Here is a 26932-nt window from a genome sequence, read left to right as displayed (position 1 = left end):
TGCCTCTTCTAGTCAGCTACCTTGGACAGGGAGAAGGGAACACACAGAGGTTATGATTCCTGTTCCTGCTGCATTTCAGCTTGAAGCCCTCCCACTGAAGTGAGGTTGCTGATTTAGGACTATAGTTGCTATATATATCTTCTTCAGGTAGTAGAAAGATGCCTCCAGATAATTACTTGGATCGTTGGTGGGTTGAACTATTTTTTTGGGTTATTCAGAGAAAACATGCTAATGTTTGGTACTTCATTCAAACACTTGAAGCTGGATGGAAGCAATTTGGACCCTGTAATCTTGAGACACCAGATAGCCCTGACTCTGGCTTAGAGCCAGGGTAAGAGTAAATTTTGCCCAGAGCCCACCCAGGTCTGGGCATGTGTCTGCTACAAGCCTTTGGGTGATCACACATTTCTGACTTGAGAAGCAAGTAGGGCATGTCCCTACAATTCCATGCCAGAGCTGGCCTACTCCTCCCACAGCAGACCTCTAAGAAAGCCCTGCAGCTATGGATGAAGAGCAGGGAGAGCAGCCCTGTGCTCTGCATGTGTCCATAGTGAAAGCTGCTGCTCCCCTATATCAACATGATACTTGGAGGTGGCCTTCAGGGAACAGTGAGACTGAGATAAGGATAATGGTGGAGTGTATCAGTAGAGACAGGTTGAATTCATGGGTGGTAGGTGCACTAACCTCCCTGACAAGGTTTTACAAGGGCCTTGTGACTCAAACTTTTCAAGGTCTGCTGTGTGGTGACACAGCTTCAGCTCTACCTGAATGTCTCTGACATTACACAGAACAGGGAGAAATAAAAAAGCTTTCCTGTTCATTGGTTGTTCTCAGCATCCTGCCATGCTCCTGCCTCCTTCTCAGCAGAGAGATGATGTCAGAGCAGTTAAGCATAACTAGGTCCCAGCAAAAGAGAGTCAGTGTTCCGTCAAGGCATGCCAACCCTTTCTTGCCTCCTTTCAGTCTCCTGTGAATGTTGGAACCAGCCTTTAGCTATCCTGCTCCCCACTGGGTGACTCATTCCCCTGGTATGAATGAGTACCTTGTACAGGCTGCAGAGATGGTCAGTGATCATCGATCCGATCCGGCTGGGGAGTGAAAGACTGAGATTGTGTGCTCAGATTAAAGCTGGGTCTGCAGATAAAACCCAGCTGTCAGTCCTTTGCAGCTGATGAATCCCAACAGGGTGAAAGAGGAAGCCTGAGTGTTTGTGTAATTCAAATCCTGAAAAATGGGCTTGGAAACACCTGGGGAAAAGAGTGCACAGTGGGAGTCTAAACCTCATGCAACTGAAGGCATCTTTGCTGTGTAGGTCACCTTGCTCTGCCCAGGTCTTCACAGTCCTTTGAGAAGGGAGAGGTGGCTTGATGTCTAGTGACATTTTTAGAGAGCCCTTCACTTCATGTCTTGACAACAGACCTTTCAGGGGTAAAACAGAAAATAGGTGATACTGTCCTTGTTCTGTCCTGGGGAGGTCAGCTCTTTCAGGGACTTAGCGTGAAGTTCTTGTTACAGCTGGAACTGATGTCTGTTCAGCTTTATCTACAGAAAGATGAATTTAGTAGCAGTCATAGAACAGCCTGGATCCTTAAAGAGGCTGTTCACTGCTGACCAGAGGCAAGGCAGGGGCTGTTTATTAAGATAGGGGGTCTCCCTGAAAATCTGTCTTTGACCCTAAGGAGGTAGTGGCCACATCACCCTGTGTCTTCAGGGCTGCTTTGTCCTTTTAATCTAGTATACATATTCCTCATGAGTTTGGCTTCCCTACTTGTGTATAGGAATAGGCCTCCCAAATAGTTTTTGGTATTGTCCATATAATTCTCCTTCTGGTAAGTAGGGCATGTCCGTTTCCATGTCACTGCCATTAAGCCCTTTTAAGAAATAGTCATGTTCTCCTTTTAGTCTTCCAGGAGTTCTTCTCGCTTTGGTTTTGAGATATTGAGCTTTTCCCTCTAGATCCCGGTTCAGCAGAACATGTAGTCACAGTCATGACTGTGAGGCAGTGCTGAAGTCCATCTGCTTCAGCAGTGCCCCTCAGCCTGTGGCTGAGTCCCACAGGAGTCACGGGGAACAATAATCTGTGGTCTATGCTTAGCTGCTCTGCTGTATCTTTGGCAAAATGATTCCTTTGTGGCTTTACTGAATCATCATTATAATATAGATTGCACCTTAGTAACTTGGTAAAATGCCCCAAACAATATCAAAACAAGCAAAAGTTGTTTTTTTTTTGTATTGATGTCAGAATCAGATGTTTTCTATGATACTGAGTGCAGTCATCAGGTTATCCAGCAACCACTTTCTTTTGTACAGTGATCTTATCTCAGTTGCCTGCAGTTTTTCACTCTCTATATCCCTCTGGCTCTTTGAATTAAACTCACGCTTGCCGGTGCTTGTTTTCAACTATCCTGTGGTTTGGTGGTTTTCTTAACCTGTGGGATTGTTCCTTTCCTACCCTGTCAAGGTCTGAATCCCAACCCCTGCCTTTGAACACTGCTGAGGAAAGGATCGATGAAGACAGTCAGGCATTTTACCAGCTAATGAAAAGCTGGCTCACAGCATCTCCTTACATTCTGTTCTAATGTCCTGCTTTTCCCATTATTTTACAGTACTTCATATTGCTGCTGTGCATCTTTCTCCTGGAGATCATTGCTGGAATCCTGGCCTATATCTACTACCAGCAGGTGAGTGGACAGTAGACCTTAGGGACTCAAATGAGGGAGGGAGAACAGCTCATTATCATCCCATTTCTCCAGCCAAAATTGGCCTTGGAGGCTTGGAACCTAGGTCTGGTTGTGGTTCTCCTTTTCACATGTCAGTGCTCACTCCCCTCCCCATACAGAAGACCTTGGATTATTTACTGGTTTAGACAAAGCAGTGGTGGTTACTCTAGGGAGGCTGCTTAGCCTTGTTGCTCATCTCCTTCCTGTGGTGCACCTTTGTCTGGTGCTTTTCTGCAGACACTTTTAGAAGACAATTTTTGGTGCTATGTAGATCTAGGAACTCTCCTGACACCATTCAAGGCATAGTGCAAGCAACTGAAATCACATTAGTGCCACTTGGTATGTTCAGGACATAGCTTGCTGCATCCAGCAAGCTACCTGCCATGCTTTGAACTGGCAAAGACAAAGCATTGTCCAGCTGAGAGGTCCTTTCAGGTCAAGAAGTTTTTGAGAGCTTTACTTAACCCAGCTTAAGCCCAGCTGAGGGGCTGGAGAAAGAGCACAGGCTCCCAACAGCTGCAGGTCTAGCCTGGCACTTTTTGCAGTTGCTGAGAGCAGAGGCTGAAGTAATCGCTTTGTTTTTAAAGGGCATTTAACCACCAAGGCACAAACAGCCTGTGAAGTTGCTCTCATGTCTGGAAATTGATTGGAAATGGCAAATTAGGATTGTTATCAAGTGGCTGTCTGAAAAGCAGCTGAATTTCCCATCTTGTTGACTTCACTGCCAGGATTCCTTGCCATTCCTTTTTCTCTTGGGCCTTCTGTGCTTCGCCTTGCTAAGATGGGCCCTGGTGGTTTGTGAGGAGCCAAAGAACTGTGCTAGCTCCTGCCCAGAAGGGATCTGGGGTATGAGTGTGCATATTTAACGGGAAAAGATCAATCCTGGTAGGCATGGCAGGAAGCCAGGGTCTGTCCATCCATCTGTGCATAGGCGTGAGGTTCATATGTGACAGTGGATGAAGAGGAGCTGATCCCTAGGTTGAAATAAGGGACAGCATATTTGGAACTGTACCCTTGAGTGCTTTAGGTCGCTTGAGTGTGTCTTTGATCAATAACTGCACTTCACCTTTCCCTCTGGCTGATAAATCCCCCTTCTCTCTTGGTTGCAGGATGCTTGCTCTGTTTGCCACTGTTTTTATTTCAGCCCTCGCTTTGTGTCTAAGGCTTCTTGCGTGTGTCTGTCTAAACTGGTTCTTTTGTTATCTCTGTTCCATGCTGCAGTTCTGTCCCGTGAGCCTGCAGGTAACTGCTTTTCTTCCAAGCAATAATTCTGCTAATGGACTGTCCCCTTTATTTGCCTTTGCCTTCCAGTTGCTGAACCTTTTTCTTTCTTTCTTTTACGCTAAGTCCTTTGCGTTTCCACAGATCTCCCCGGCCCAGGATCTCCAAGAATTTTGCAAATATTAGTGAACAGGGCCTCATATCAGCTCTGTGAGATAGGTGTTGTCGCCATCTGACACGTGGGGTTGGAAGAAACAGCGTTTCAAAGGGAGAATAAACTCCAGACTGTATTTTGCACAGATTGGCATAAATGGATGTTTGACCTTTCATCTACTACTTACTGTGTGGAATAAAAGGTGCTGCTCACCTGTTTCATTCATTGACTCCATCTAAAAATCACGTTGAGGTTTTTTGGTCTAGGAAAGTTGCTGCATGAACCAGGATGACAAAAAGAAAAAAATCTGCTAGGATGATAAAAAAAAGATGCAGCTCTTTGGTACTTTTTCGCTGACGTCTGGATGAGTGAGAAGAATTCAAAGAATTCATCTAGCTTAAAGAGTCTCCACATGAATAAATGTTTGAATCCAATCACCTGAACATGCCAGTGGTTTTATGATGATGCTTTCAGAAATTCTGCTCTTGCAAAATCAGACTTCATCTCTCTATTACCAAGAAAGGCCTTGCAGTACTTATGCAGTCACACACTTAATTCCCTCCTGTGGCATCCTTTTTGAAGCTAATACAAGAGGTATTCAAACTATATGGCTTCAGTCCAGGATGCCAAGGACACTGATTTCTTCCTGCTCCTGGACAGAGTGACTTGGGTTTTAGTATTTTGTCACAGGCTTAGAGGGAGAAGACTGCACATGGTGTCACAGGCATATTCATGTTTAAGCAGGCACAGTTTTATATTCCCTTTTCTTGCAGGCATGTCTTGGCAATCTTACATATTCAGGGTGAGGAGCCATATGGTGATGTGCAACAGGGTTTGAAATTTGGTCCCAAAACACCTCCTTCCAGTTATTAAAACAGAGGCAAGATCTGTAATCATTTGAAAATAAGCCTGTCCAGTCCAACCTTGGAGGATTATCTTGAAGGAAGCTATAGCTTCCACTGGGCTCTCTGCTCTGCTCTCCTCTTGGAGCAAAGGCAATAAAACATGCAGAGCTCTGGGTCACTCCAAGGAGTGAGTTTGCCTAGTGATTTTATCCCATTTGTCTCTTCCATTCAGCTGAGCATGGAGCTGAAACAAAATCTGAAGAACACCATGACCCAGAAGTACCGGAAGGAGGGAGAAGAGAGTGTTACCAGTGCCGTAGACAAACTGCAGCAGGAGGTAAGGATCTCTGCAGGCAAAAAGAACTCATGCAATTGCAGGGCTTAAAACGAAGCATACAAAAGGCATCTCTTGGCATCCAACCTCCAGGTATTTCTTCTGTATGCTGAGCGCATGTTCTTGTCCTGATTCAAGGCAAAGTTGGGTGAGGTGCAGGGCCTGAGCCATGCAACTGGCAGAATTGCATGGTCTGATCACTGAATAGCAGCAGCAGCACTTGGGAAACAACATCTGAGGTGCTCCCAGTGAACTGGAGCTGCCAGGTCACTCTGACAGCTGTGTCTACTTCCCAGTTCAAAGCTTTGGAGAAATTGCTGACATTTTTCATTAAATTTCTCAGTACTCTAGAGAGCAAGATATAATGAAAGAAGAGCTCTCCCACCACTGCTGCTCACTGTGCCTGGCTCAGAAGTGGTTCAGGTTGGGGCTGCCACAGTTCTGACAGGTTTTCCCACAGAAAGGACCCTTGTGCATAGGCACTTTAAAAGCAGCGGGGTTGCTATGCACGTACTGCCAAAGCAGGTGCATTTGTGATAGTAACTGGTAATTAAACTTGCCCTGTTACCATCATTAACACTCTCCAGTGATTAAGAGCTGAGGCAGCTGCAGGTGCACTCTGGTTACAGCTCATCCCAGCAGTAACCAACAGTCACAGCTGCTGAAGGATAGATGAACCTGATATTTAATGACCATCTGGGGGATGCTTAACACAAAAGTCACTAATAATTATAGTAGCCTAAAAAACCCAAACCCATGAGATAGCTGGAGTCCCTGCAAAGGAGGGTGAAGTCCAGATCTTGATGTGGGAGGCTGGAGGGAGAAGGAGGTTGTGGTGCTAAAGGCTCAGGCTTTGCTCTCTGTGTGTACAGTTCAAGTGCTGTGGGAGCAATAACCACACGGACTGGGCTGACAGCCTGTGGATCAAATCTTCAGAGGCCAACGGGCGGAAAGTCCCAGACAGCTGCTGTAAGACGATAACTGACCTGTGTGGGCGAAGAGACCATCCTTCCAACATCTACAAGGAGGTACAGAGAAAAGGGCTTCAGAACCACCTGTCACAAAGTATCTAAAGGAGGTGGGCAGGGAGTGAGGGTGTTGGGTTATTAATGCAAGGTATAGCAGTAGGCTTGAAAGTCAGTAGCATGCCTTAGAAAGCAGAATTCATTTATTTAGCTGAGCATTCAGCCATCTAGGCTATTAATTTATATGTAGGTATAGGGAAAAATACTGAATTATATTTGTTACCACTGAGTACATTAGTAATGGGGAAAGTGGGAGAGGTTGTTGGTTCTGGCAGGAGACTTGGGATGCAAGTCCTACATGTGACCCAGCTTCCCGTGGTTGGAATTACCTGGTGAGGTGCAAGTGGAGATACTTTTAGTTCTTGATTGACATGGGATTTGATCTACAGCATATGGGGAAGAAAGAGAGCCCAGTATCAGAGAAATTAGGGCATTTCCAGTGGGCTGCAGTTTGTCCTGAAAAATAGCTGGAGTCAAGATATAGGGGCTTATCTTGAAGCAAATTGAATCCTAATCTAGCTGAGTAAGTAAACAAGTGCCTCTCAGATGATTTATTCATCCAGTTTGCATAAGATTGGTGAAAATTCTTGCATCTATTTCGACACCCTCCAGTCCTGTTGCCTGGCTCTAACTTGCTCACTGTGATGCTCTCTATGGGGCAGCATAGACCTGTTTCTCATCAGTGAAGCCAGCACCTTGGCTGGCTTTATCAGCCTAGGGAGCAGCAACTGGAGCTTTTTCCTTTTCCTGTCCCCCTGACAGTTAAGGAGGGCTGCTGGTGAAGAGGTGGCCCCTTCAGAGCAGGTATTTCTTTCTCACAGTCTGTGTTTTGAGCAGGACTTGGAAAAGGAACATGAATAACATCTGCATTAAGCCAAGAAACTCAAGCAGCTCAAAGGAAGCCAACCATCTATTTTTGTAGAATAAATAGGGAGATGAAGTCCAGTCTTTGTGATCTACCAAACCCCTTCATATGTCCAGCTGCTTGGCTGGGTTTTGCACTTCAGGAAGAAGGCTTTCCCATAAGGTTTGCCTTTTGGGCAAGACCCAATGAGAAGTAGTGCAAGAAGCATCCACGAGCTGATGAGGTGTTTCTGAGAGTGGAAACCCACAACCATTTGAGGGGCAGGGCTGGCAATTCCCATCCTCTCTCTGTGCTGGGTGAAGCTGGAGGCAGCTGCACAGCTGCATTAAGAGAGGCCCTGTAGGCTACCAGATGTTTTGGCCTACCTGAAGAGGAGAACAAGCTGAAAGGGCAAGTTTGGATCCACAGTCAGATGCTGCATATCATGATGTGAAGTCTTAGAGTTCACAAAATATTTAAGTGGCTTTGGGGAAGGAAAACCTAGAAAAGGGTCAGATAGGGAACAGGAGTATCTACTTCATATCAGGGCAGCTGGGTCTGACTATAAAATCTAATGCTGGTGTTGGAAAAATGAGGCATTTGCCAACCCTCCATGGAGGGCTGTGTGCTCACTCCTTCCTTCTGCCTGCATGTAAGTGTGTTCACTGTAAACTCCTGGGGCAAGAGGGCCCCCAGCATCCTTGGGGCACTGCTGTAGCCTACACAATAAATCCCCCTGATGTTTCCAGTGAAAACCTATCTCAAGAGTTAAACAGTTTAATTATTTAAAGGAAAAAAAAAACCAGAGCAACAGAGAATGCTCTTGCTGATTTAATTTTGCCTTCTGACGATAAAAACTTGGGCCTGAAACAGGGAGGGAAAGGTCATGATGCCAGCCAAGGATGCAGTTGCAAGGCAGAGGCAGCCAGAGCCTGGTGTTCCAGGTTCAAACTGAAACTCGCTGCTGTCATAAATGAAGAATTTCCTCTTAAAAGGTTCCTGTTATTTTAGTGTTTTTGTACTGCATCCACTCAGCAGCATTTCCTTGGCCTTTTGGCCTGACAGGAGTAAATATCCTCCCCAGACGTGTGCTAGGCAGTGAGTGAGGGAATCTTTCTCCATGTATCTGAGAGAAGAGTGGCATGCTCTGTGGCAGGTTTTTCTGCATTTCTCCTGCCCAGTCAGCAGCCACCTCGGGTTTGTTCAGTGGTTCTTGAGCCAGCTGGTCCAGAGCAATACAAAACGTGATGCAGTTCACATCATCTGGGTCGCTTTTCCAGTGGTACTGGGGGAAGAGGTTGCTCACAGACACCACCTTCAAAAATGTTGCTTTCACGTGTGCTTTCACGTGTCACAACCATGGAACTAAATTAAACAAGAGGTTAAAATGAAGCTGACTTTCCATGTCCCTCCTTTCACCCTGCAGAGCGGTTGCATTACCAAGCTGGAAAACTTCATTCAAGAGCATCTGAAAATTATTGGGGCAGTGGGGATCAGCATTGCTTGTGTGCAGGTAAAAGGGCTGGGTGGAGTTTTGGGGTTGCTGGACAGAAGTTAAAGGAACCCCTGAGCCAGGGGGTGGAAAAAACATCTGGTGTTGTATTGCCCTTCCTTGCCTGGCAAGAAGTTGCCAGGTACTCCGGGGACCCGAGGATTCACCAGCTCCAAAGCAGAAGCCTTTCAGCCGGTGTGGTCAATTCCCTGCAGGTATCCAGCAGGGCCAGGGGGACAGTTCTGCCCGGGCCATGGGAAGGGCCGTGCCGGCCATGGCGGCGGCTCGGCAGCCCGAGGGAGCCCTCGTGTGGCCGTGTGCCGTCACTGCCCGCCCAGCGGGGGAGCCGCTCCACCGGAGGGGCCTTCCTACCCCGACTCCTCAGGATTATCCTAAATCATCCAGAGTTTCTCCCTCACCTGTGTCATATTGAATGGCAGCCCTGTGGGTCTGCCATTATTTTGGAGAGGGTGATGAATAAAAGGGTAGGATATGGGTGTCCCATATCTATAAATAGAGGGGAGAGCACAGCATATTTTTTTTCCTGATGCAGATGTGTCTGGGAGTTCGTCGTCTTCCCCTTTGTTCTGGAAAGCAGCCAAATTACACCCCAGGAAGCTACTGGTGGTTAATTACAAGGATTAGCACAGATTATGTTCTCTCCTGCTGCTTATTGCAAGCTGGAGTGTGGTACCGCCAGGCGGGAGCTGGCTGCCTCACCAGCCGGAGTCCAGACTGCTAGTTTGCAAGTGGCTGCCTCCGCCGCATCCATTCTCTTTTTTCATATATTTCTCTCTTCTCTTTTCACTCTGTAGATCTTTGGGATGATTTTCACCTGCTGCTTGTACAAGAGTTTAAAGTCAGAACCATATTAACAGCTGTGGGAACATTGTTGCTTCCCTTCTGCCACTTCCCTTAGCACCTGCCAACCTGACCACTCTCCATCACCACCACCAAAGTGTCTGTAACCTGAGGACTTGGCTCTATAATTAAATGCCTTCAGAACCACGCACCGCCTTACCTGCCCTCTGGGGGAAAGTCACCCTCCTTGTTGTGTACAAGGCAGCCGGGAGCTCAGCGGGTCCTCTTCCATGTCAAGAAACAAAAGAGCTGTGGATCTTCTGCTAGAAGCTTTAGCGAAACAGTCCCTTGTTATAACTATGAAGCAAGATTTATCCAAGGCCACTTCTCTTGAGGCTTCTCCTGAGCCAACATGAAGCTATCAGAATGCTGTACAAGAATCATGGTTTGCTTTCTGAGAAGTGGCTCAGCAGCACTGGGCACTGACACTGAGGACAGATGATGTTTCTGTGCTGAGCTGGAGTCAGAGCTGAGTTTCTCATACATGGAAGATTTCTCTCCCTCCTCCCAAGAGTGCACCAACATCCTAACACAGTTGTTTTCACCTGAGAGGATACCTGCCTGGCTGACTGGGGCAGGAGCTACTTGTCCTGCTAACTGGGAGCACAACTTGGTGCAGCTGAAATCTGGTGGTGACTCTCATGTTGCCAAGATGCGAGTGCCTTAGGATTTCTCAGCACTTCCTCCTCTTCCTTGAAGCTTCCCCCAACACAGTGCCATTAGGAGCTACAAGAGGCCTTTTTCTTCCTACCAATTCCGATGCAAAGATGATGGACTACTTTCTAATTCTGTCTGTCTTATTGAGTGGCTTCTAGCACACTTCCTCCTACCTATCCCCTGCTGAGGTTTGGTGAAGAGCTGGTCTGTTTGTGGGGCTGGCATATCTTGCTTCCCTTTGGCCTGTTCAGTTAGGGGAAATACCTTCTTCATCTGTTACCATACATGTAGGGACATGCCCTTGGCTTGATTTTTCTAGTTAAACCCTCCAGGCTTGCCTCCCTTGGGCAGGAAATGCATATATACAAATGTTTTATCAGCCTCCAAAGACCTCATTAATCAGCTGAGGGTTTTCTGGCTTTATCTGGAAGCCCACTGTACTGGTTACTGCTGAGAAAGTCAGGAGAGTCAGTTTGAACCAGCTGGCCCAGTATACTTGGTAAATTGGTAGTGTTGGGTTAACTGTTTGCTGCAGTGGAATAGATTTTAATTAAATATTGTTTATGCATTGGGATACTGTATACATACAGGACACAGACATCACTGCTGCCATGGACTTGGTGCCAGCAGGTTCTCAGCCTGAATTCATGGTATCTTGTGTGCCTCTCAGCCCTCATTCCTGGTGTGTCTACTATAATCATGAAGCAGCAAGGGCCATGGGATTTTGGTGTTTCTGAGCAGTGAAGACAGGCTCAGACTTCTGTAAACAAATTTATTTCCTCTCTTGGGCTTTTAGCGATGCTGGCTGAGCCCTGTCCCTGGCAGCAGACAGCCAACACAAGCAAAATCATCCAGACCACTAAAGGGTCTTGCAGCATTGTGGGGTTTTTGGTTCACAGAGCAGAAATCTTGGACTGGCACTAAAGGGTGACATGCTAAAATTCAGAGCAGGTCAATCTGAAACTCCCTCATCATCAGCCCCAAGAAATAATCCTTGACTAATGCTGAAAAGAGAGTGGAGGAACTGAGGTGTATCCTTGGTTCCACAGCAGTAGGAAAGAAATCTAAATTATTGTGTAATGATCTAAAGGAGAAATCTCTAAATTATTTCTTGTTTTATAGTAAAGTTCCTTAACAAGTATTGACTACTAACTAAGAGGAAAATATTGAGCATGTTGCTTGAAGCAATATTTCTAGTTTCTTAAGCATATCTTCATAGCTGCCTTTGCCCATTCCCTTCAAAGACATTGTACAGGGTTGGGAGAGGCCAGGAAGAATGAGATATGAACAGTAAGTTGGCTTTTGTACACTGAGTTGTTTTATACTTTTTCTCTGTGTAACAATATTCATTGCTTTTGGATTTTTTTTAACCCAGTTTAAGTTGCTGGCCAATAGAAAAATAAAGCTTAAGGTTCTGTACTGACTCTGTGCAGCAAAATTGAACGGGTACCATATGCCAGGTGGGTTCTGTGGATGGCTCAGATCCTGATGCTGAGGAGCCAGCTTCTAGAGAAGAAGCCAGTCTGAGGGACCAGCCTGGGAAGGAAGCTGGGAGAGAATCTGCTCCACATCCCTGCCTCGCCAGCCTGGTTATGACGTGCTGCCATGGGGTGCTGCAGGCTGCTCCCTGTGGCACCAGAGGCTGAAGCTGCAGAACCTCAGGGCACGAGGTAGTGCATATCAGCTGTGGTGTGTGCACTCAGGCACTGCTCCAGGGTCTGTGCTCTCACCCTTGTCGCACAGGCTACACCTCCTTGTCGCAGGCCGAGCTCTGAGGCAGGCGCGACAGGGCCTTTTCCATTAGGTAACATCCAAATTAACCGTGATGGCCCTACTGCCACCTGGGGTTATCAGTCAGGTCTGCTTCAGAAGACCACTTGAGGCTCTCAATTGGCTCAGGGCTCTGCTGTTTCCACTTACCACAAAGACAGTGGAAATCTTTCCCCTTTTCCACCTTGGCTACAAAGGACAAGGACTACTGCAATGGGGCAGCCTGTTCCTACCACAGTGGGTAGTAGGGCGTGTGTGGGTGCTGGGTCCTGTGTACAGTTTGCTTAGGAATAAAAGGGGAAACAGTGCTGCGTGTCCACCTAGACGCATTCCTGTGTAGCCTGCTCTAGGTGACCCTGTCTCCAGAGGGGGCTTGGATTGGATGATCTCCAGAGGTCCCTTCCAGCGCTAACGATTCTGTGACTCTGAGTGTTTGCTCTGTGCTCTGTAGAGTAGCTTGTGGCCACCTTGCACCTCGAAAAGAGGGAGCAGGCGTGTGCCCTCTGTTATTGCCGTTTGGGATTTAGGGTTGGGAACGTCCCGCTGCGGGTCCCGGCCGTGCCGCTGTCCCGGCCGCAGGTGCGGGGCGCGGCCGCGCGATGGCGCTCGCGGCTCGGCGCCGTCTCCAGCCCCAGGGGCGGCCGCAGGTCCCGGCGCTGCTCCCGCAGCCGGAACGGAGGGGTCGCTCCTGCCGGGTCCAGCAACGTGCCTGATTTCCATGCCTACAGCAAGGCACTGGTCTCGCAAGACTGAGGCTGACAGCTTGACCTGGCCAGCACTCGGCTCGGAGCCGGGATTTCTGCCAAACCCCCCCCCCCCAAGTGTGTTTGCCTGTGCGGAGGAGGCAGGCCTGGGTGCCTCAGGAGTGGCGAGGTGAGACAGTGCCCCTGCTGTGGTACTGCTGAGGGGAGGGAGCTGCATTCCTGGGGCGCGTTGGGTAAGACAGGAAGGTGGTCCTGACCCATTTATAAGACCTTGTCCCAAGCCCTGTTTTCAGGAGAGGTGAGTTTAAAGTGGAGCACGACGAATAAGGGAGGGCTTGCGCTGGAGGGCTGTTTGCCCAAGTGGGGCTGGAGGAGCAGACAGGCTGGTTCCTGCCTGCATGATAGCAGTGGAGGTGCAAAAGGTGGCATGGATGGCTCTGTGCTGTGTCCAAACAGTTCTGCTGCACAGAGAGAGAAATGTCCACAGCACTCTTCCTTACGCTTTGTCCTGTTCCCCTCTGTGTCCTTAGGGGTGCAGAGTGGCCACCCTTTGCCACCCCCAATGGGAAATTAGCACCCCTTCTACAAGACTGTCGCAGGGTGGTGTCTGTGAAGTCTGTAGCACAGTGTCTTTAAGCATGAAGCAATTGCTTAAAAGGGATTTCTCTTTTTGTTTGAAATGTTGCCTAAAATCAGCTCTTAAAAAAACCTCTAAGACTCAATTTGCGAGTTTTAGCAGGCAGGCATTGTCTTATTACGACACTCTGCATGATCACAGCAGGCTGGGTTCTGCAGTGTCTGTGATCAGGGTGCAATTACCATCTCACAGCATCCCTGCGGGCCCACAGCCTCAGGTCTCTTGCATGCTGCCACATCTCTCGAGGCAGGAGCACAGTCTTCTCCCCTTTGGAGATTTGGAGTGTGCTAATTGCCCTTTTCAGCAGTTAGCTCAGCCGGGGGTCTGCTCTCCTGGGGGGCCCGAGTGGTCAGTACAATTTGCTCGGGAATGAAAGGGAAAACAGATGTAGCAGTAAATAGTTTCTGCGAGGGTCCAGCTGTGAGCAGTCACCCTGTTCCTGCAGCTTCAAAGAAGACACAGGTATTTTATGAAGCTCCCCTGACGGGCTGCTTCTAACCCCAAACCAGTTCACAGACCTGCCTTTTCTTCTCCTACCGTTTAATCGACAGGAATTTTCCCTGCAGGGAGGCCTTGGTGCCCTTTCTTTCGCCATTTGTGAATCCTCTGTTCCTAGTGGTTGTAATGGCCTCGTTTTCCTGATGGGCTGCGACTAAGCACAGCTGTAGTGGTGGAGAGAAAAAGTCGAGACTCAGGCAGCGATACTCTTCTCCCTGTCGAGACAGGACAAATGCAGCCTGTTTGAGAACTGGCAGAGGGGAATGCTCTCTCCTTTCCTGCCGTAAAACCTCCCCAGGTTTCCATGTGCATGTGGGAGAAGATGCTGGGTGCTCTGTGCTGCTCCTTGTCACTCAGCATGGACCAGCGACGGGAGCTGGCTGAAGCAGCTCTGCTGCTGAATCGGGGCACGGGTGTGCATGAGCAGGACTCCCAGCTTCTCTTGGCCCAGCCGATTTTGCTGTGGGGGCTCTGGGCCCCACAGCAGTTCCGCGGGCTGCCGGCCCTGCGCCGTGTCTCCCCGGGAGCTGGTCCTGCAGGAGGAGCGCGTCTGCCTGTCCCTGCTCTTCGCCAAAGTCCGGTCAGGAGGGAAGGTGCCGATGGCACCACCCAGCTGGCCAAGGAGGCAATGGGGAGCAGGTTCGTGTGGTGCCTTCAAAAATGACAAATCCCTTGTGGGATGGGAGCATAATGCCCTTAAATGAGCTATAGTTACATCCACAGCAGGGATGCCAATGCCCACCAAATGCATTCAGTGACTTATTCCAGCACAGCAGACCATCAGGCATGCTGGGGTTTCAAAGTCCTCTTACTCCTTGAAAAGGAGGCTGCTCCTTCTGCGTTCCCGCTGCCTTGCATTAACAGAAAGGATGCTACATGTGCCGAGGCCATCAGGATCAGCAGCTTTCCCTCTTCCGATTACAGCTCCTGCCTGCAGAAAAGGATCTGCTGAGCATCAGGTATTTCCAGGCTCCATTTTTCTGAGCAGTGAATTGTCTTGCTGACAAGCAAGGAGCAGTTTCTACTCGCACAGTGTGTAGAGAGAGCCCAGTGCCCTGACAGGGCCTGATCCTGCCAGCGGCTGCTGTCTCCCCACACTGGGACAGTAAAAGCCAGCCCTGTCCCCTGCAGTCCCAAGTGTGACTTTGATGGCTGTAGCATGTGTCCCTGGCTGTCCATGTTTTCCCATGGGGGAAACATGAGGGTTGCTCTGAGCCCCTCACACTCCTCTGTGGTTGGAGGCCAACCCAAAGCAAGCACTGACTCCAGGGTGCAGAGGTGTGGGGCGACGCTTTACAGCTGTGACCATATGTGTGTGTACCTACATCTACATATCTCCTGCTATGCTGGAGGATTTCCATTTCCTGCAGGAACTTATATACAGGTGAGGATTATATTTCTTATTTTGCTCAAAATTCTGGAACCCCTTTACCCCAGGAATCTGCCGCCATAGAAATGTGTTCAGTTATTCCAGAGCCATGGTTGCCTTCTCCCTTCTCTCCAGTTCCTGTTTAATCAGCTGTTTACCCTCTCAAACAGTCTTTAGTGACTAGTTACTTTCCCATGTTGTTTTACACACTTTGATTTCTTGCTGCCCATTTTGGGATGCAGCATTAAACAGTGATGGCCTGAGATGTGAGGCACTAGGCTCAGGTTTTGGGACTCCAACTGCTGTCTCCATTCCTAGAAAGTGTCGGTTCCTCGCAGACTGAAATAACAGCTAATGTCACTACAAAGTGACATCTGAGGGCATGTCCCTCCAAGCCCAGCTCTTATGGCTCCTCTCTTGCATGTTATTCTCTGTTATATGCTGAGCATTGTCAGGCACTATTTTATATTTACCTAAATTAGATCTTGTCCCATTTAAACGTGCCCGACTGAGATATCCCAGGCTCACTCACATTTTGTCCTTTCTTGCATTTTCCATCCCACTTCCATCGTCCTTCCACAAACATTATCAATGTTATAATTTATTTCCTTCTCCTCCTTTCTCCCTCTCCCACCACCCTTTTCCAGGACTTTAATGGAAGTTTTTAATAGCAGTCAGTTAAAGGCTGACCTGCTCTTTCCTCTGCTGAATGCCTCGTGCTCTGCGGATGGGCTCATGAATGATTCAGTTGTTTGGGCTCTAGCTGGCAGCTGTGACAGGATTACTCAAAAGAAACATTTCATGTCCACACTTCTGAATTGAACAATCCTGAACTCTAGAATAGGGAGTGGAGCCCTAAATCATGGAACAGCAAACAAGATTGCATATGTATTAAATATGTTTTTCAAATGTATTTTACAGTTACCTTTCCATAGGTGAGGTCACTGGATGGGGTTATTAAAATCACAGTTCTAACAAATCTGGGCTCTTGGCCCCCTTTACACCAAAAAACTGATTCTGCCTTCTGGGAGCGAACTGAATTTAAACAAATGTGGGCGAGAAGAGGCAGCATTTCACAAGCAGAGCAGTGGGTTGCTGGGGATGTGGTTAAGGTACTGACTGGAATACAGGAGCTTGGTGTTGTGTCCCCAGTTTGCCTAGGGGTTTGAGGATACCTCTTGCATCAGGGTTTTTGGCAGAGCTCATGACCCCTTTAGTGAAGTGACCAGCTATTCAGATGGTGGTGGTGCTGTGCTGGATGGGAGTGGAGGAGCAGACAGCATCCTGCACCTGCCTGAGTGAGGGCTGAGGTCCTTTGCACCTGCGAGCCCCCTGCTAAGCACAGCGGACAAATTCCTAATAGTGTTTTCTTTTCCTTGCCCTCTTAGATTCAGAGCTTCCTTTTAGTGTCTGTTCAAGCTGTGCCAAGCCCCGGTCACAGCTGCATCACTTCAGTTCTGCCTGTAACAATAAAAATATTGCTCCAAAGGAGTTATGACCCTGCAAAACTGCTGAAGTCTGGTGGCACTCCTCTTCTGAAACCAGCAATGGGAAATGCACATCACTGGTGTCAAACTGCAGCTTCTGGTTTAGAATCAGTAATTTTTTCTAGTTTTGCATAGCCTGGAGCTTTGAGTAAACTTGATTCTGTTCTTGCAGGCAGAGGTTTCTGGGCTGTGGGTGCAGATAACTTCCACTCTTCACTGCTGGAGAGATGCTCTTGTTTCATTGCATTAAGATTCAGAGTCCTTCCCAGCGTCAAGGTCCAAGGATGCTTGTTGTCTCCCAGGGGAGGACCATGTGCTGCCAGCCTCTGGGTTAAGTGGAAGCAGGAACTAGGCTAGAGCAGAGAGCGAGTTCAGGGTTTGGGGAGAGGAAGGCAGTTCCTGCCTCACCTGCTTAGAGCCAGTTTGGGGGAACAAGTTCACCTTTCCGGCCCAGTTTTTAATACCACTTTTCCCCAGGAAAGGGTCCTGGAGGGAGAAGGCAGCAAACTACAGCCCCCTCAGGTGTTCCCACCTGCCCTGTGCACAGACCCTGCAGGCAGGGGCAGCCTGGCTGGCATACCTCCTGGGCAGGGGTCAGAAACAATGGGCTGTAATCAAGCCAGTTATGCTCTAAATTAAGGCATAATTGAGCTAATGGCTTTTTTTCCAGTCTACATCATGGATAACCTATGAGCTGAACTCTGAGCTTCCTTTTGAGGTTTGTAGGAGGCAAATGTTCACCCCTTGTTTCCTCCGGCTAATTAATCCTGTCCCCAGTCCCTCTAGAGGTGGTGGGAAATGCCCCTGGTTGCTCTAAATTAAGCTGATTGGTACATGAGGGTAATTTGAAGGCTTGAAGCTGCTTCCAGGCGACTCTTTGCAGGGCTGGGTCTTCCCTTCTGCCCTTCTAGTCCAGGAGGGGGACTCTAGCACCAACAAAACGAGCCTGCAGTGGGAGATGGACAACCACCGTCCTTCCCAGCCACTGGGGTCCTTCCCTCCAGACTAGCCTGCAGAACGAGGTCCGTGCTGATAGGGCTGGGAAGCCCTGCTGGTAGGCTTAGTTTGAGGCTGCTGTTTGCTGCACTGACAAAGCTAAGGCTGAGAAATCACCTGTGAGTACAAGTCAGTTTTAGACCTGGTGCTCCCAGCTCTGAGTTCTTTGTGGTGGCCCTGAGCTTGGTGGGAATGCCCACCAAATTCTCCCCACTGATCAGCTGGCGGCAGCCGCCCTCTCTCGCAAGCCCCCTTTTCACCAGTTGCAGTGGCAGCTCGCTGGTGGCCCTCTGGAAGATGTCAGCCTGAGGCTGGGAGATGAGCAGCAGAGCCAGGATCAGGCATGTGGCACCTGGCCCAGCGCCCTGTTCCTGTGCTGTCCCTGTTAGTTGCTGAGGAGCACGGCAGCCACGCTCTCCTGCCCTCACAGGCAGCTCGCAAAAGCGTCTCAGCTCTTTCTAGCCATTCAGCCCCAGTCATCTGGTGGGATTAAATCCAGCCTGTATTACATCTACCTAAAAGTTTCCTGGGGACATGGGGCTCAGCTGCTCCCTGGAGTAGCATCTCACATTGCCTCTGTAACTCAGGTACCAACATGACTTTAATACAACTTTTTAAAGTATGCATTTGTATCTAGTAAGCCCTTGAGTACAGCGGAGTCCCTTTTATATTGAAATTCAGGCTCCTCAATAACATTTTATTATGAGGATTGCTATTTTTGGAATTGCTGTTACTCTGTTATGAGCAAGGCACCTAACATCCTTCAATATGAAATCATTAAGGGCACAGCAGAGTTCATTACAGGGGCATTTCTCTGGATTAAGAACAAATCAATACCACACACTAATATCACAGCCAGCTACCTGGCTTTGGTTGCAAATAGCACATCCAGAGGCAGATGCTCCTCTTTTGGCCTCTTGTGCTGTTCTTTCAGTATCTTATTTACTGTTTTCCCCCAAGCTGTTGTGATGGATTTATGAGCAGACAAAATCCAAAGGTTGTTTTTCCTTGAGCTACCTGAATATTGTAGCTTTTAAAATAAAGAAGAAAGAAATAACCAGCTTAAGTTTGTGATATTGCAGTAACCTCATACACAATATGACTTCCCTGCTTCTGCCTGCAGCAGTCGGCTGAGGGAGCTGGGGGTGTTTAGCCTGGAGAGAGGAGGCTCGAGTCCAAGTTGTATTGCTCTCTACAACTCCTTGAAAGGAGATTGTAGCCAGATGGGGATCGGTCTCTTCTCCCAGGCAACAAGCGACAGGATGAGAGGACATAGCCTCAAGCTGTGCCGGGGAGGTTCAGGTTGGACATTAGGAGGAATTTCTTCACAGATGGGTTGCCTGAGGAGATGGTGGAGTCACCATCCCTGGATGTGTTTAAGGAAAGACTGGATGTGGCACTTGGTGCCATGGTCTAGTTGACATGGTGGTATCCAATCACTGGTTGGACCTGGTGATCTCAGAGGTCTTTTCCAACCTAATTAATTCTGTGATTCTGTGAACCCCTCTGAAAGTGGATGTGTGAAAGGGAGTGAAGGTCTGAAGCTCTTTCTGATTACGTTTAGCTGATCACTCTCAAAGTTTAGAGTAAGTTTCAGATGTTTTGAGTTGGGAACATGCCTGAGGGAGGTGAGATAGGAGGAAAAAAAGATGATAATTTATAAGAGGTCTTCAATAGAAGGAAGAGCTCTGCTGTCCAGGTACTCCCTGTAGGAGTCACCTTCTTTTGTGGAAATTTGCCCTGAGTTGAGATGTGGAAGCTGTAGGAGTTTGTTGGCCTGCTGGCATGCTACCCTGGCAAGGAGTGAAGGTAAACTGTTGTGGTAGGTCTGGGGCAGTTTAGCCCCAGCCTCCATGAAGGACGTTCACTCGGGCAGTGCATGACCACCTTGATCCTGGGTGGAGGATCAAGCTGTGTTCTGGACAACGCAGATCCATGTCCTGCACCTGGCCCAAAGAAAGTTTGCCCATCCAAAGTTTGAGACAATGGGTTTAACTGTGTGGATGCCAGGCTGTCAGGAACTACCAGTTGCTCTGGCTGTTGCTCAAACATCAAGAACCGTGTCTCGAAATGTCTCTCGTGTAGCTGAAATGGGAGTTTCTCTGTGGTGCTGCTCCCAGCTCCTGCAGCATGCATTGTCCATTTGGCTCAGTAGCAGCTCGGGTCACTGACATAAAAGCTGCTGAAGCCAGTGGTATTTGTTTGTCCTTCATTTATTAGAAGCAATTATTCATCAGTGGAATTTAATTATTACTTTTTTACTTTTTAAGACGTTGCTTAATAGAGGAAAGCAGCCATTTGTCTACGATGCATTTAATGCTCAGTGGATCCAACGAGGGTTTTCTTCAAGCTGTTTTGACAATAATATTAAAAAAAAAAATCTAGTTGGAGAATTGTGGAGCTGCAGGCCATCTCTGTAATGATCTGAAGCACTCAAGCCCTTATTAACTTAATGCTTTCATTTACTAACTCGTTCCTGGAGGAAGACCTCCCAGTCAAACTGCTATTGCTTCTTTAAAAAACTAAAGTTAGTAATTGCTTCAGCCGCACATCTCATTACAAGGAAAGGCCTACAGCCAAGAGCAGCACTCATCTGATTTTTGTTTTCAAATTTTCGGGGGGTAATTTCAGAAAAACCTCTTGTTATACCTCCAGCCCAAGTGTTAGCTATTGCATTGCTACATATGAATTAGTAAACTCAACTATAAAAGTTCTGAGTTCCCACTTTCTTTGGAAATGGGAGGCTTGAGGGCTTGGCTGTATTGCTTGGTTATGGTATTGATGAAGAGCTGGGCAGAGCTGGTCAGCTGGTAGGTGATCAGTGATGGGAGGAGCACATTCTTTTTCATCAGGGCAGCCTTTAACCCTGAGTAGTTGGCATTGCCTTAATTACCATTTACCCCTTGCTCCATAAAGTGGATGCTTCTCCCTTCTCTCTCCTCTCACTGCCTGGGAAGGAGCACACTTTTACACACACTGCTGTAGGGAAGACTTCATTAAAAAGAAAAAAAAGGAGGGGAAGCTCTTTAAGGCAGCTTTCAGTAAATAGCTGGAGATAATTGGACTTTAGCTGTGTTCTTGTATCTTCTGGGTTGCTGGGGAGAGTGATGCTGCCGATCTCTGAATTGCTGCAAAAGCTCAGGGCAGCAGCTTTCCATCAGCAGTTCCCACACTGGGCTCTGCTTAGTGTCAAAAACTGCTTTTTTAATCTAGTTAAAAATATTCTCTTAGGATTTGAGGTTATATGATAGGGGTCATTCATAAGAGGGAGGCAAGAATACACCAGGGGTTTGGCGATATTAGGTTTCTCCTTGTTGCCCATCTCTGATGGTTTCTGAAGAGTGGGATGAGGTGCCATCTCAGAGGTACAGGCAGGGAAACTCAGGCATCGCACTGGTTTCCCAAGGTTCCCATTAATGAGACTCTTTGTTCTTGTCAGGGCCTTTCCCTAAACAGACACTTCACTGTGAAGTGAAGCCTTTTTCTGTCTTTTTTAAAAGACATAAGCAATAAGGTTAAACAGAGACTGGGCAAAGGGAGTCTGCACTCCTGATGGGACCAGCCTAGAGAATGCAAAGAGAGGATGGAAAGGGATGGACCCAAAGTACACCACCATTCCAGGAAAGATTCCTGTTGAGCTTTATGCACTTGGATCGGGTCTCTGGAGAAATGTTGGCAAGGACAGTGACATTTAGGTTAATCTCTGAGGAAATTCAAAGCTAGAACACTAGAAAATGTGGAAAGCAGCAGCTCAGGAAAGGTCAGCATCTAAAAGTAGGTGCTGAGCACAGCTGTCCTGTGCTCCCACTGAATCACACCACTGATTTATTTAATGTTTTTTAGAAGTAGTTCATTTCTTGGAGTGCTCCAAGTAGACTTGGTTTTATAAGAAGGAGGTCTGCTTCCCAAACAGTGAGTATTCAATGTTCTTTCTTGCTAACTGTAAATCCAGCCGATGGGGTGGGGTGTGGGTTAGTTCAAAATCATCAGTGCCTACAGAAAGGCTTGACCACAGCCTTTGTCACTTGCTTTGAAGTTTGCTGTTAGCTGCAGGGTTCTTGTGCTCCCAATGTCTGTGGGCTTTTAGCCTTTTGTCTGCTATTCCACGCCTTTCTTTGATCACTGGCTGTTCAGCTCCTAAAAGGCAGGAAATAATGAACCCATTTTATTAAAACATTTGCATTGTATTTTGGAGGGATAAATGAAGGGCTTTCCTGCATGAATTTTCTAGCGTGGCTGTTACAAGACAAAATGTTCAACATGGGAGGAGATGTATCCTGGAGGAAATTGTGGGGAAACTTGTGTGGTGCTTGGGAGCTCGGTGGCTTCACCCCAGCTACGTGTGACCTACAGCACAAGACAAGATGTAGCTCACCTAAAAGGGTGACTGCCAGCATCTGGAAGATGTGCGTTTGTGGAGGAGAAATTAGATCGGGGCACAAACCCTACTGCTTTCTGCACATCTTGGCTCTACATTCCCTCTATGTTTCTGAAAGAGAATATGAGGGAGAAAGCAATGAGGGTTTAAATGAGAACTACTCCCATGTAAATATTGTGCTGCTTCCAAGCGCCAGCCCAAAAGCGAAGCCTTGCAGCTCCCTCTGGGTGGCAGGACTCGCTGAAGCCAAAGATAACTTCTTACCTTTTATTTACTTTTATGGCCTTATGTGCTAGAAGTGCACGTGGTCGAGGTCTGCAGCAAGATCTGAAAGCTCTTTGAGTTTCTAAGGCTTGGGCACCTCATAGAGCTTTTCTTAGCAGAACTTAGCAATATGAATTAATCCTGGACACCCGAGTGGTGTAAGGCACCACATGCCACCAGGCCATTTTAAGTCACGTTGAAGTTAATGAAAAGACTCCCACAGACTTCAGTGGGCAACACATCAAACCATCCAGCACGGCAGAGACGAAGTCTCAGCCACGTGCTTCCTGCCCTTGGTTTTCAAACATCTCTATTGTGCTGTCCCTATTGAGCAATTAAAAAATGCTTTCTCACTGGCTGGAGGAACTGAATAAAAATCGGATCTGAAAACAGAGCCACAATGTAAATCCCGGTGCGATGCGCAGAAGAGGGAAAGCAAATCTGTGTTCATAATCTAAACAGTCAGACCTAGGTTGAAACATCATTATTTTGGAGATGTCTCAACTCCGACTTGGTCTTACTTACCGAGAAGTTTCGGTAGTAAGAAAATCTTACTGGCTAATTGAGCTCAAATGGATTACATGGGGGAGGGGGACGAAGTAGAAATGCTATTTTCTTACTAGGATCAGTACTGAACTTAGAAACAATTTGGAATTAAACTGGAATTAAATTTTAGAGGCAAATAGGCCTCTAAATAGGTTTCGGTGATGGTTCTTTTTTTTTTTTCTGAAAGGGCGAGGATTGATTTTTCCTGTAGGCCCTTTGCAGGGAAAGAGGTAGCTCATGTTCTGTATCCTCATAGTTTATTACCAATGAAATGTAGTTTTGTAGCCACAGGGCTAGTTAGGCACCTCAATTGAAACATACAGCTATGGGGGTTTGTGTGCTGGTTTTAATCCGGACTTTCAGAGTTTTCCTATTTCTTCGTATAGGCAAGAAGCATAGACGAGAAGTCAGACTTGAATATCCAGTTCCAGGCTGCATTTAGGGAAAAGTCATGGGAAGAACAAAAACCCAGCATACTTTTCTCAGTAAATCACCCTGGGGTGAGACCCTCATAAGAGGTGGTTTTTCAGAGCAAAACTCCTTTTGAAATGTAAGGCCTGAGGCTCATTACAGATAGGCACAAAAGCACTTCCTTCCTGCAGATGGACTCAGAGTTATGATCAAGAGGGGTTTTTTTGTTTAACACTGTCATTTCAAGAATCGTGAAGCTCTCCAAGCACACACGTAGCCTGGTGCTGATGCTCCAGGTAGAAGCAAGATGCTGAACTCCAGAAGCAGATTCCTCTGTACTTTCATGACCTCAACTCCCACCATGTGTGTCTCAGGCACTACTTTATTATTTCGATACAATTGTGGTGTTTGAAGAGAGGCTGCGGCCTGGGTGACCGGGGGTGTCTTTTCTTACACTTCCAATTGTGACTGCTTGCTTTTCAAATACTGGGTGTGCTGGATTTGGGTGTGCTGGATTTGGCTGGGGTAGAGTTAACTCTCTTCACAGTGGCTGATATGGGGCTGTGTTTTGGATTTGTGCTGAACACAGGGTAGATAAGATAGAGATGTTTTTGTTATTGCTGAGCAGGGCTTACGCAGAGCCAAGGCCTTTTCTGCTTCTCATACTGCCATGCTGGCAGGGGGGGGGCTGGAAATTCATGGGATGGTGGGAGAAGACACAGCCAGGACAGGTGACCCAAACTGACCAAAGGGATATTCCAGACCATATGACATCATGCTCAGCATATAAAGTGGGGGGAAGAACGAGGAAAGGGGGGCATTTGGAGTTAAGGTGTTTGTCTTCCCAAGTAACTGTTAACGCGTGATGGGCTCTGCTCTCCTGGAGATGGCTGAACACCTGCCTGCCCATGGGAAGCAGTGAATCAATTCCCTGTTTTGCTTTGCTTGTGTGCATGGCTTTTGCTTTCCCTATTAAACTAAACTCAACCCATGAGTTTTCTGGCTTTTACCCTTTCAGTTCTGTCCCCAGTCCTGCTGGTGAGGCAATGAGTGAGTGGCTGTGTGGGACATAGGTGCTGGTTGGGGTAATACCACAACACCAGATTAGTGGGAGTCCTGCAACAGTCTTTCAAAACAGATTTGAAAAATTTCCAAAATTTTTTATATGTATAGTGGATAAATGACTGCAGATTTTTGTATTTTTCAGGAATCTTCCAATTGACAGAATTTTGCATGTAATTAAGGACTGCATATTCAATACCATTTCTCTTTTTTTGCCACTTCTGCCTATCTATTGATTCTGTTAAGGGCTCCTTTTTCAGGTTCAGGGAAAACAGAGGCTTTTTTTCTTCTGTGTATATGCATGTGTCTTTTACATTGCCTTGAAAAAGTACTGTTGTTGTGAGTATATTTAATGGCTCTTCCCAAAGAGATCTGGAAGGTTAGACAGCAGATCCAATACTCCTGTTATTAACTGCTGCAGAAGGTATCACAGGAGAAATGACAGCAAAAAGGGAATTACTTTCCTTGTTACCAATGAGCAGGGGTGAAAGCTGGGATTTATAGAAATCCCTTGAAAATTTCACTGACTCCTTCTGCAACAGGATTTAAACTCTGCTTCTGATCCTAGTCCTCTGAAGGACAAAACTCTTGAGAAAACCTTTCACATGAACACGATAAACTGTTTGCTTTGCCACATTACAGAAATGGCTTTTTTTTTTTTGTCAATACTGCATTTGCAAACTCTTGAGGAAAAGTTGTGGTGCATACAGGGTGTCAAGTGCTACATGAGCTAATATTAATGTCTGCTGTCCCTTAGTCTTGCTACTCAGATGTTTTTCCTGCTCTTTGTGTAACATCTGTCATTGGCTTCCACTGCATTGTTTTTGAGAACAGTAATGAGAGCAACAAAGGTGGTTTTTCTTTTTCCTTAGCATTTTTGAGTGAGGCCTGCTGTGTTTCTGCAATTTGCATTTTCATTACAAGTATTTAAGAGCCATAACTTTTCACATCAGACAACTTGGCATGCGCTTTGAAAAGAAACATGTTATTCTAAAGCAGAAAACTAGATTAGAAATTTGCTTTTGCAGATAGAAACCCAAGTCCTGTCAGCTCGTCTAATCCAGTTCCTTGGCAGTGATGCAGGACAGCTTTCTGCACGGCATCCTGCACGGCTGCCTCTGCCAGACGTACCCGTCTGGGCTGCTGCGCTTTCCAGTGCAGCTCACGGAGCGAGCGTGGGGCCCGGGCGATTGATCTGTGAACAAGCTGGCACGTCTCACCCTGTAACGCTCCACTGTAGCATGGAAAAGCGTCCTACACGAGTTCAGTTTGGAAAGGTCATCCTCTATTTCACAGTGTCCATTTTAAAAAAATAACCTGAAAGAGGAGTGAAGGGTTTTTGGTTTGTTTTTTTTTTTGAAGTGCGTTTAGCTGGCTAACACAGCAGGCATGCAGAACATAAGCTACCCAACCAAGTATGAAACAAATGCTAGAATTAATTGCTTAATTCTCTCTGTGTTAGGATAAAGCATTTGGTTTTAAAATGTCTTCAGTGAAGAACTGATGAATATGGGAAACATCTACTGTTGCCTTGTAGTAAATTGAAACACAAGTTCAAGTGTAGATTGGTTGGGATGATAGCCAAAGGCAAGCAGTCCTTCCACTTCTTTTGTGAGACAATCTAGTTTGTGTGTACAAGGTTGACCCAGTAAACACCTTAAATAATTAGCATTTCTGGAAAGCCAGGTTTTGTTCAACTTCTTTGTAGTTCTATGGAAAAGAATCCACAGAGATATTTCTTACCCTGCAGCCAATATGTGAATGCCAAAAGTTAGGTGCACCAAGGAGTAACAGGCTGCAAGCTAAGGGATTACCACCTTTCCGAGCCCATTCTCTACAAGGCTGCCGTAACGGATGAGCTAACGCTGCATTTGCACAGAATCCTGAGCATGCACAGGTGTACCAAAGGGCCTCCTTCACTTTCAGGTAAGGTGGGTGTGTGTGCCTGTGCACACATCACCCAGAACGCTGCATTTTCTGCATGTCAGAGAGTGAAACGTGCTCCAACTTACAAGATGATAGTGCAACAGGAAGGCGAGACCCTTTGGCAGTCAGTGCCTGCCTCAGTGTAGGTTACCTTCCCAAGGCCTGCAGGTACAGCTGGTACTCCCTGTTTCATGCCACCAGGAGAGCACAGAGCTCTCTCGGTTTGGCCAGGCAGTGCCGCGCCACACGCGCAGAACAACGTGAAGTCAGTGAAATGACTAACAAGTGGAAAGCCTGCGTATGTACCAGCTACAGAGGGGTGCAGGTGCTTGGCAGGATCAGGACTTTGATCCTGTTCACACCAGCATGCGTAAATTCTCACATCCAGTGCTTTCCATGGGAACACTCACACATGTTTTACCTCAGCAAAGGCACTGCACCATCTGATTCACTGGTTTTTCAGATACAGCAGCCCCAGTGTTTTGTAAGGATTGGGGTAGAGACCACAAGTTGACTTTAAATGCGGTGGAAAGTGTACTCTGCTGGCTCCAGCAGCTTTCCAGAGTAATGCCTCACTCTTATCAAACAAGCTCACCCACTTCTGTGTCACTGGAACTTGAGTTCAGTCCCACATTTCTAACCCTTGCCTGCCTAGTGCAGGACACTGAACTGGGTACTTAGCAGTATCCCTCACCTCAGAAAAACCAGCACGACCAAAGGGCAAGATCCAC

At 47.2% G+C, this 26932-nt stretch overlaps 1 protein-coding gene across 2 annotated transcripts in view; it reads left to right on the top strand.

Moving 5' to 3' along the window:
* Positions 1 to 11569, top strand: part of CD151 (CD151 molecule (Raph blood group)) — a 34898-nt gene extending 23329 nt beyond the window's left edge. For both annotated transcript variants that reach the window (XM_027727691.2, XM_027727690.2), the window contains exons 5-9: positions 2607 to 2681; positions 5173 to 5277; positions 6147 to 6302; positions 8570 to 8656; positions 9451 to 11569. In XM_027727691.2, the coding sequence (XP_027583492.1) occupies positions 2607 to 2681; positions 5173 to 5277; positions 6147 to 6302; positions 8570 to 8656; positions 9451 to 9510 (483 nt within the window). In that variant the 3' untranslated portion in view covers positions 9511 to 11569. The remainder of the gene's footprint in view (positions 1 to 2606; positions 2682 to 5172; positions 5278 to 6146; positions 6303 to 8569; positions 8657 to 9450) is intronic.
* The last annotated feature ends 15363 nt before the right edge of the window (positions 11570 to 26932 follow it).

The sequence above is a fragment of the Pipra filicauda genome, unplaced genomic scaffold (assembly GCF_003945595.2).
Source record: "Pipra filicauda isolate LSUMZ 115617 unplaced genomic scaffold, ASM394559v2 scaffold217_size2002032_pilon, whole genome shotgun sequence".
In the NCBI taxonomy this organism is placed as follows: Eukaryota; Metazoa; Chordata; class Aves; order Passeriformes; family Pipridae; genus Pipra; species Pipra filicauda.
This window is presented reverse-complemented; position numbering and strand designations above follow the sequence as displayed.